At 40.4% G+C, this 10,748-nt stretch overlaps 1 protein-coding gene across 1 annotated transcript; it reads right to left on the bottom strand.

Annotated features, from left to right (window-relative positions):
• Positions 1-377: 377 nt before the first annotated feature.
• Positions 378-9,566, bottom strand: LOC103460553 (storkhead-box protein 2-like). The gene is made up of 4 exons (XM_008402777.2): positions 8,656-9,566; positions 6,443-6,595; positions 3,452-5,825; positions 378-1,977 (listed from the first exon to the last, which is right to left on the bottom strand). Exons 1-4 carry the CDS (start codon positions 8,993-8,995, stop codon positions 1,773-1,775), a joined length of 3,072 nt encoding a protein of 1,023 aa, XP_008400999.1. The 5' UTR covers positions 8,996-9,566; the 3' UTR covers positions 378-1,772.
• Between the last annotated feature and the right edge of the window lie 1,182 nt (positions 9,567-10,748).

Raw genomic sequence — 10,748 nt, 5'->3', positions numbered from 1 at the left:
TTTTAATGGACTTTTAATGCAACTTTTACACCAACTTTGCATTAAAAGTGTTATTTACCAAATGACACTTCATGACAACATTCATAAAGACTTCATGTTAATGACAGTGTCATGTCAGCCTTATGCACCCCCCGTCAAATAAAGTTACACCGCAGTTTTTTAATACAAAAACCCGGTAGACCGCCAGTGGACCGCCTCGGCGCCCCAACCACCGGGCTTAGCAAGTTTTCAGGGGGAAACCCTGGTAAAGCTTTCAGTGGGTAAAATGAATGGAAAAGCTCTATATACCATTTAAAACAGGACGTCTCCACTGTTGCTGTATCCATTCTCACTATGACGGATCGCCGCAAAGTTAACACAATCGTTCACTTTGGATAGTTGTTTGCAACCCAAACCATCACTACCTGTTTATTCAAGAGAGATGAGTGTTTCAAAGTCAGTGATTTCAAGCAACCAACTTGGTTTCCTTACAAAGCTTATTTTCCACCAATTTTGATTAGAAATTGAACTTAACTGGATGAGTTATTAGCTAGTATGAAACTGTACATTTTATGCATATAAAATGTTTGATATGTCTTCTTTTTAAAGAGTGCCTTCAGAGAATATTTGAGTAAATAGGCACTATATAAATAAATTGAAATGCCTTATTAATTTAATGTCTCATTTTCTTAAAGTAGTGCATTACTTACAACACACAGGCGGTCATCAATGTATAACATCCATTTTTCAATTCACAGTTGAAATAAAATAGAACTAATTACTAAGGCTTACTTTTAACCGTCTGGCTCCGCCTCCTTCCTGAATATTGTTGTAATAAATGTGTTACAGGTTCTGTTACTAGATAGTTATCTAGTACACTTCCTAAATAGATCAGACAGTGCTGGGGGAAAAGAAAATTCCTTTACGATTACTTATTTATGACAATAATGCACCTAATTCCAAACATTTTCTAAATCGTTGGGTTTTAGACATCAAATTTATAAGCTTTTTTCTAAAGAAGTTTGTTTAAGAAGCACCAAATTGGCAGAAGTAAAAATTGTCTTCAACATTCTCTTTACCAAAAAAATAGTTTCAAAGGCAATAAAACCACAAATTTGTCACATTTTAGAAAGCTGTAAAAATTGCTTTCTAATACTTTCAAACCTAGAAGACTTGTCACATTTATCTGAAAAAGTGTAAGATCAACAAATTATTAGTTTTACAGAAAATCTGGAAATTAGATTTATGAATGATAAATTACCACAAAATATACCAATGTGTGAAAAATCTTTTTTTTCTTGCTGTCTTGCCTTAAAGGGTGTCTGCAAGTGGCTAATATGACACCAGAGCTGAAAAAGCATCAGTAACAGTCCTCAGCAGAGCTACAGCTCTCACCTGTGTAGCACCAGCAGGAGATACAGACCAGGAAAAACAGAAATGAGACTGAAAAAAACCAAACAACAAACCTGAGATTACAGATAATACATATCATCGACACACACATGCCTCAAMCAAAATATATATGATTTAAAAAATGCTAGAGCACTGGTGTGTAAAAGACTGAATTTAACGAGTGGGTTACAGTTCATTTGTGCATGTCTTTGTTGATGAGTGCACATTTTGATATCTGCAAGACAGAAACAGAACTGAACTGTTCTAGATTCTTTTTCCCAYGGTTGACCCATCACAGCTTCCCTAGTTCAGTCTGTCAGTTTCATGGTGTAGCAGTCGGTTCTAGGATTTTCTGTCCGTTTTCACTGACTTTGTGCTTCACTCAGCCCTTAGTTCTGGTACTAGACGCTGGTGATTGACGCAAGGCAGGTAGTGGGCTTCTGTAGTTTCTCCTGTTGGGTGGTGGCAGATTCTGAAATAGCACGGAAGGAAAAAGGAGGACCGCTGCCAGTAGTGGTGCCGAGGTGTCCAGGACTCAGGGCTAAGTTTTGACGTCTGTTACTTTCAACTATTGAAGAGGTGTTTGATGCCAAGCTCTCCCTTGTTCTGAAAAGACAGACACAAAACATGAAAAGATGTCCCTACAGACATGGTAGCTGTTTTGCCAGTAAAACAAATTTGCAGTTTTAACAAGAGGAAACACGCAGTATATTTACAGGGGTAGTAGAATGTGTTTTCTAGGCACAATCAAGTAACTGTGTTACCTTCAGTTGTTATAAAAATGCTGCATGTATTTAACACCTTGAAATTGGGCTTTAGTCTCTTGTCATTCTGAAACGCCGCCTTCAAGAAGTCACCACATCATCACTCGTCTATTAACCCTTTGACAATGTTTGTGGTTTGCACTAGGATGTGGCTTATAAATAGCTCATTAGATGCACCCGGTGTTTGCTGGCTAGTCTGAAGGATTTGAGTGGGAGAGGGGAGGAGAGGGGATTGTTTCAAACATGCATGAAACAATCAAGACAACACTCCAGGTATGTTTTGGATGATTATAACATGATGCTCAAAAATGTCAAATTTACATAATAATATTCCTATAAGGAAATTWAAAAAAGACACAAAGATAAAGAGTGTAGAGGTGTGCMGATCGATCGGCCACCTATTATAATCAGCCGATTTCCGTGAAAAAGTGTCTGATCGATGATCACATCACATTGATCTCACTTCTCATCCGGCCTGTGCAGCTCATCTCCTCTGTCCTTCACACTGCACAAGCAACAGTGTGGAACTTTAACGCTCAGAGTGAATGGGGAAGTTTGCATGTTGCGGCAGAAAATTACTTCATGAGTGAAACGGGTCAACATGCATCAACACAACGAATATAATATGGTATTTAAAAAACAAGCACTTGACGTAGTTCGGCTAAATCGAGGCTCAATGCAGRAAAAAAAAGGACATCATGACATCTGAGTGTCATGAATTAGCATCAGTCAGAAAGCGAAACAAATAAATCAAAAAATAATTCAAGTTTTCGAGCTGGTGGTGTAAAACCCTGGTTCTGATCTCGCTCTTGGACCACCGCTACGCTCTACTGGTGGTAAGATTTCAGACTTGGCGCCGCTCAACCTCCACCAGACAGTGAACTCTCACGCTGAACGTCTGCTTAAAGATGCAGCATGCAACTAAAAAAATGATTTTAGATATGTATTAAAATATGTCTATTATGTCTAAATTAAGTGAATTTATTGCCAGATAATTTTTTTAATTTTGCCAGATCACTTAGTATTACTTCTACCTAAAGCAAAAAATTAGCAGCCATTCGAGGTGATCGGCAAAGATCGGATTCATGGATGATCGGTATTGGAATTGGCAACAAATTCATACACACTCTCTCCCTAAGAGAGTGTGTATGAATCTGGTAGGAAAGGAGACTACATAAAACTGTTTAATAAACTAACAGAAATAATATTAAAGTAATAAGGAATAGGGTTGATATAATACTTAAACATTTGCAGACAAATGCAAAAAATATATTTAAAAACTTTTTGCAAGAAAGCATTAATACCAGTGCTCTCACCGTGGTGAATTGAATCCACTGTCAACTGTGACAGAGCTGGAGTCYATACTGTCAAGTCTAGCAGAGTGGACTGAATGCTGGCTCTGGCGGGGCTCTGAATGGTTTCCTTGAACACCAGAGAAAGTAAGGGTTCTTTCAAATCTCATTTGTAAATCCCTTGCCTTCTCTCTCTCCAACAGCCACTGCATGGTCCCTATTCCACAACCTTCCACCTCAGAAACACCTCCTTTAGGTTTTCCCTCTCCCTTTTGAACTTTAGTCCCTTCATCTTCAAGTTCCTCATCATCCGAGACATTGTAGTAGTCAAAAGAGTTCTCTGCAGCACTRGATGTGGCCTCCACTCCCTGTTTGGGAACAGACAAAGTTGTTATAAGTGGTTTAGGAGCATCAAATCCTTTGTGGGAATCAAGAGCATCACAGGATGAAGACAGAGCAATTGAGGCAAGAACTGTAGGTTTCCTCAAGGAGCTATAGCCAGGCAGCGAGAGGTTGGGAGGCGGCTTGAAGAGCGTATCTTTACTAAAAATTTCCTTGTGTTTCTCCTGGCCAACAGAGGCACTGTGGGATGGTTGTCCATTTGAAGTTGCAGGGTCAGGGATAGACAGAGGTATTGGAGGTAGGCTTCCACCTTTAGGTCCAACATTTGACAAATCCTCATTTGAAGGGCTGGAAGTCTGTCTCTCTGTCTGCCTGTCAGCAATGTTTGCYATTAATCCACTGTGGCTGTTTTTGCCTTGAGTTCCTAATATAACTGTTGTTGTAAGAGCAATTTCAGAATTACCAGTACACTGAAAATAATCCTCAGAGGGGTTGGACGCAGATAGAGGTATGGGTGAGTATGTTGGTAAACTGTCCTTACTCTTAATCTTCTCATAATTTCTGGCACCATCCAAACCAGCAGAATCGGCTGCAATCTTAGATGAAGGTGGTGTGGTTCGAGTGTAGTGAGATGAGCTTTGATTATCTCGTAGAGTGCAATCATCAGTAAAATAATGACTGCGGCCATCATAATAATCAGGTGGTGGTCCAATCAAGCCAGCATCTAGCGGCCCTTTAGAATTGTCCATAGATCTAGAACGTTCCTTAGCCTTGCTACTGCGTTCGTTCCTTGATTTTCTCTCCTGGGTATGAGAGTGTGAGCGGTGGACTTTGGAATAATGAGTTGATGGACCATGGCTTGGCTCAGGGAAAGGCATTTCCATGCGGCGCTTGGCCAGCTCCCCAGATACATCCCATTCTGGTGTGACAGGCAGATGAGATGAGTCGAGGATGTTGGGAATGCTGTGTGCAAGGTGATGTCGAGCTCTTTGACGCTCCACAGCCAGAGCTTGCTCTCTTGGTGATCGTGCAAGTGAGGAAGAGTAACCTCTATAATCTTTGTCAACTAGCTCTAAATGGGTACCATCAGTTGTTTCAAAGCGGAATGCCCTCGTCTTACTCTGTGAGCGACTGAGTTTGGATTGAGATTGCTTTCTGTGCCTACCCCCACTTCTTCTACTTCTGGAGCTCTGATTTGCTGATGATGCTTTGCTCCTCTGAGTGCGTTCTTCTTCAAGTCTCTTCATAACTGCTGTATGTCGGGCCAGATTTTCCACCGTAAGGTCAGGGTTGATTCTACGTATAAGTTCCATTTCTACGTGACGGGGCAAGTGGTTGGGTTCCTCTTCGTCATGGAGTGGCCACTCCTCAGGGGGAAACTGTGCAGAGAAGGTAGCCAACTGCTTGGTCTTATCCTTCTTAAAACTCAGACGAAACAACTTCAAMCCAAACTTTCTCCCACCTGTAGCACTGCCCAGCGTTTGTTTGTCTAGGTCCCCACATCCTCCTCCTCCAATAGGCCCTCCTCTGTGCTTGGTGAGGGTGTCTGCCTTAAACGGAATTCCCAGGGAACTACGATTCTTTTCCGAGTTGCCAGCTGCTTGCTGAGAAGGTGTTTGTGGGGAGTACTGTGATGAGTATGCGTCTCTGTGTTCTTTCGGAGACCGTCGCTGAAGTGTAGTGTGGTGGCTGGGTGGATCATCTGCACGATAACCACTGCTGTAAAAAAAATCATCACCTCCTGCACAGCGGCTTTGGCTGGACTTTGTGTGTGTGCAATCAAGAAATCCCCCTGAATTGGATGGTGTTATGGTGCCAGAAAGAGGAGAGATGCATTGAGTTTGCTGATGCCGCTGTTGTTTCTGATTCTGGTATCTGTCAGARGTTCGCTCATCTAAATGATACCACTTTGAGCTCGTTCGAATAAGACTTGGGGTGATGAAGTAGGTTTGAGGAGTTACAATGAAATATCCATCGGGTGTTGGGTAAATTTTACGTTCCCGGACCAGTAAGCCAAGTGTGTGGCGCAGAGCTTCCTCTGTTGGTGTAGGAACACCTAAGAAAATATCAGAAAAGTTACAGAATTAACAAATATATTTTAAACTCATTAAAACACCCAATACATCCACCAACATCACTGCACAAGAAAATATTTTCAATTTCCTCAACTCTTGATGAATTTGTACAAGGATTTTCCCTTGTGCATTATAGATCTGACAGGTCACCAGAATCTACTTGCCTGTCCACACCACCACATGTTAGCCTCACACACTGTTGCCTGGTAATACACCTCCGACTTTTTGTAACTTGTTGCATACCACCATTTATTTTAACAGTACTTTTTTGTGTAAGAGAGAGTACTATGCCATGTACGCTCAGGATTGGTCATTAAATTAGACGGTCTACGRCTGTTTTAGATAGATTCATTGCAAGCACAGCTGTCTATCAAAGAATGCAATTTTAATGCATTTCTGACTGTTTTACAAAGTTAAAATTTTCATCTGTCAAGTTAATGTTTGTTATCCATTGTTTTGCTGATTTTTCTATAAAGTAAAATKACTGAACATTCTACAAGATTTCATACCATATTTTTGCCGTTTATGCCTTAACCAAGTGTAAATTGAATAATCTAAATAGATGCCAGTRAATTGTGTTGACTGTCTCTTGTGTTACCTGGAAAACATGTCTGCAGGTGTTCTGTTAGAGCCTCTTGAGTGACAGTCTTGTGGGCAGAGTTCATAGCAGAGACAGCCAATAGTAAAACTTCTCCCAGTGGGATGAACTGCGACTGGCTGATAGGGGACATACTGATGGGAGAGACATCACCTGGAAAAAGAGCCACATCATTCATTTTGAGTGACTAAGATTAACAAAAAACTCTATTAAGTACAAAGTATTCTTTTTTTCTGTCCCAAAATGTAAATATTACACTACGAGACTGTGACATGCCCCTGAATTTTTAATACATCAATATTTGAGGCAAGTTGTATACCAACTATTGAGAAAAAATMATTTTAAACTTGAACTTTTTGCTTCGACTTACTTAGGAAAAAGGAACTTTGCTTTTCACGGAGACCTGATGTGAAAGCACACAGCTGTGAGACGYGTTTTCTCTCTGTATAAGTTGCTGACGAAATGCAGCGTTGTACAAAGTGTGCCTCATGGTGAAGACATAAGAAGCATGTTTTAACCGTGTAAGATCGCTGTCAGACTCTGGGAGCATTCAAGGACCTGTTTTGAGCTTCTTGAATAAATTAAGGCAAAATGTGCATTTCTGTTGTCTGATTGMCCCAGTGTCTTCACTTCTTAATAGAGAACTTYCATGACATAACCTTATTGTATTTGTAATTTCATCATTATCTGTAGTTTGTGTTGTGACACACTACAATGAGACTTGCTTGTAACCACTTTTATGTGCCTGAGGTGGAAATATAAACACTGATTTATCAGGGTGTGGCCAGAAGCAGTTTATTTGCATCGTGACGTAGCCTTAAAACAGCACATTCGTTAGGGAGCTGAGTGGGTGAATGATTTTGTGTATTGAAAGTAATGAACTTGTTTTGCATAACCTACAGACCTATCCTATAGGATTCATAATAATGAACCTTTAACAAATGTGTAAACAACAGTTTTTTAAAAGTTGCATACTGTAGAGTGAAAACTTGGCAATTCTTTGATTTATTTCCAAACACACAGTTTTCAAAACTGAGAATGATTAAACCATCACAGAAAACAACAAACAGGCCCCAAAAATTGACTAGAAAGGAAAACAATGTAGCATTTAACTGGGAATTATAATTTCAGGATATGGCTATGCAATGTGTAAAARGCATTAAAAAACAACTGCGGTTCAGCATTTCTTGGTCTTGGAGGAATGACCTCTCCTACCAACAGGGGCGCCGAATAGGGGAGAAAAGATGGGACAATTCCAAGGGCCCTTGACCGACAGGGAGCACTCCCACAAAAATGTTTCTTTTTCTTATAGGAATAGAAAAAAAAGGGGGCCCTGTCAATTACAAGACCCTCCTCCTGGTCCTGATTGGTTGGTTTTGGTCAGAATGGTGCATTACTTTTGACAGCAGTARCAGATCAGGGAGGAGGTGGAGGAGATTGATCTTTTCACAGATTATTTGTTTCATAGCAAACTGTCGTGACATTGTGACAGCTTTAACAAATCTGAAAAAAAAACTAACTTTTTTTAAAGTTATATTCTGCGGTTTGAACAAAATGCAACATCATATTTTTTGAAAAGTCAGGATTGCTTAATTTATATTTTGCACATTGCTTGTGACTGTTGCTGATGGGGAGAGACATTTCAGTGAGTAAAAACTAATAAAGAAAACATTTTAAGCAACCTATTTGCATACAGTATGTGAACTGTTGCATGTAAAATTCACTAGTGAATATTGTGCATTGGACCAATGAAAGCAAGGCAGTTGCAAGCCTTTAAAATTGTGACGCTTTATATGGGYCAGATAGACTCAAGAAATTGTAACAGCAGCTGCGAAGGGAGGGAGGCAATTTAATTTTTAGTCATTGGGCCCAAGATTTCTTGTGGCGCCCCTGCCTACCAAGTTGCCTAAAATAGGGAATATGACCTATGTACTATAAGATCCTGCAGGGCAGTCTGAGGCTGCAATCTTTTCAAAAATTCTAGTTAAATTAAATTCCAATAATGTAAGATAGCTGCCCAATACTTTCCATAAATGCATTGATATCAACATATAAAAACAATTGTCATTTTACGAGCATGTGTGAGCAGTTTTTGTTTGAGGTTGTGCATAAAATCCTGCAATGCCATGAAAATAATTAGTCTTCCTTAAGAATTAAGAAAATATTTTTGAATTGACCGGAATGAACAACCCAGGAGAGTGTGCAGGCCTTACCCAAGCATTTGATGGTGAAGCCCCGCGGAGGGTTAAGAGATCTCCGCATCCATCCCTCTCTTAGCACCTCCAGATGGTCCTCTTTTCCCTGGATCAGTAGCACGTGTTCATCTATCCATCCCAGGAAGAAGGTCTCCGACACAGCTTCAGTAATCCGCTGGTTCCATATATGCTGCTGAGAGTTTTCCGCTTTAAAATCGGCAAAAATCTCATAACCAGTGTGGTGCCTCGGAAGCTSGTCGCTCTCTGACACACCAGCTGCAGCTGATGCCTCAGCACCTCCATCTCTGGCCAGTACAATAGCCAGAGAATGGGGAGCAATCTGCAGGAAAGATTCCATTGACAGTWCGGCCTTCTAGCTGATTATTGACTCGCTTATAGCCATCGGTTTTGTTAATTTCCAACACATTTAGATAAACTGGGAATCAAAAACTCCAAATTTGCCGGCAATGCGGCTAAGCTCTGCAGTAACCGCATAGCCCACAATTATTTTWWAAAAAACGGTGCTAGCCTAAAATCTGCCTTTTTAAGGTTGCATAAAAGTCATTTCTGGTCCCACTCTGAGCGCAGCCCGTCGRGCCGTGGACGTTTGATCAGTGAAGAACTGCTTTCGAACGAAAGCACGACATGACATTGGCACATATGAAAAACAGGCTCATTGTTAGGTCACAAACTAGCTAGCTAAATGCTAACGTGATGTTAGTTCACCCAGGCAACAGATGCGCGAGCTGCCCTCCCCAGCAGCCAGCCGTGCGGGACGCCTCTTTGTTTTACCCGTCGTGAGGCGCAAAGCAGCCAGATGTACAGTCGCTGTGCAGCAAAGTCCTCATCTGGCGACCGGGCAGCTTCAGGACCGACACCATAGCTGGATGCAGGAGTCTCATCCAGACACAACGAAAGCAAACGTCATTACGAAGCTGCGTCACCACAGCGTCATCTCAGTATGTGAAGCCTACTACGATTTGTAACGAAAAATATGTATAATTTCGCTCTATTATAAAATAGATCAAAATATAATTTCTTGGTATTTTTACATTCTAGTTGTAGATTATTTATCGTTTAGATCAGGGGTACCTGCAACTTTTAGATGCATCTATATGGAGTGAAAATGGTCTCAAAATACCTGTGCGAATGTAATACTGGATTTGTAATCTGCGTAAGCATCTTTGTGTGAAACWTTGGATAGTTGTATCTGTGAAACATGATTTGTAAACCGTAAAAAGAAAATGTGCGTAATTTGTAAATATGTGATCAAATAAAAGTACACACACAATTACAATTTCTACAAACGTAAAATTTCTACACAATTTTTTWAACTACAACCTCACAAATCTGATAATTATGAATTCAAACCTCCTACAAGTACGCACGAGTCGCCTGATACAGATGAAACTGCATTTACGCACAGATCTGATTACGAGTGCACAATGATTTTTGAGGCTCATTTCATGCTTCATGAGAGCCTCAGATTTGTGCACAAGTGGCGCTCTTAAGTGCTGGTGGAAAGCTGGGTCATATGATTTTTTTCTAGGAGTCTACCCAGATAGCACAGAATGATTGAAACCACATTGAATCAATGTCAGCCAGAAACATTGAATCAACGTTGAACGCTGACATTGAAACATTACATATCACAACAATTTAAAGCCCACCTGGAGCAGCCAGCTTTACACTTCCTTGTCCACCATATGCTCTCCCAGACCAAACAACAGGCCCMGCCCYATTTWAAAAACTCAAATCTCACAGGATTTCATACTTAGGCCTGGAGCGGTGGGCTGGATRAAAATAATACAAAATGAGACATRACCTCAATTATTAAAAATATCTGTTTTGCCCCAAAATAACCAGGATTACTATGGGCACAAAACAATGCCCTTATTTTTCAATAAACACATTTAAGATCAAAGTAATATTGAAAAACTTACCAYAAAACTGCTCAGAGGAGAATTCAATTCAGAAGCTGGTTGCAAACAAGCCAGCAGCAAAGTGGCTGTTTGGTTGTAAAAAGGGGGAGTCGGACTGTACAACTCCTAGTAGAGACTTGTAGATGTTTTTGTGTCAACACATTATGCACAGTCAGTAATAATATTTAC

Source organism: Poecilia reticulata, unplaced genomic scaffold (assembly GCF_000633615.1).
Source record: "Poecilia reticulata strain Guanapo unplaced genomic scaffold, Guppy_female_1.0+MT scaffold_256, whole genome shotgun sequence".
In the NCBI taxonomy this organism is placed as follows: domain Eukaryota; kingdom Metazoa; phylum Chordata; class Actinopteri; order Cyprinodontiformes; family Poeciliidae; genus Poecilia; species Poecilia reticulata.
This window is presented reverse-complemented; position numbering and strand designations above follow the sequence as displayed.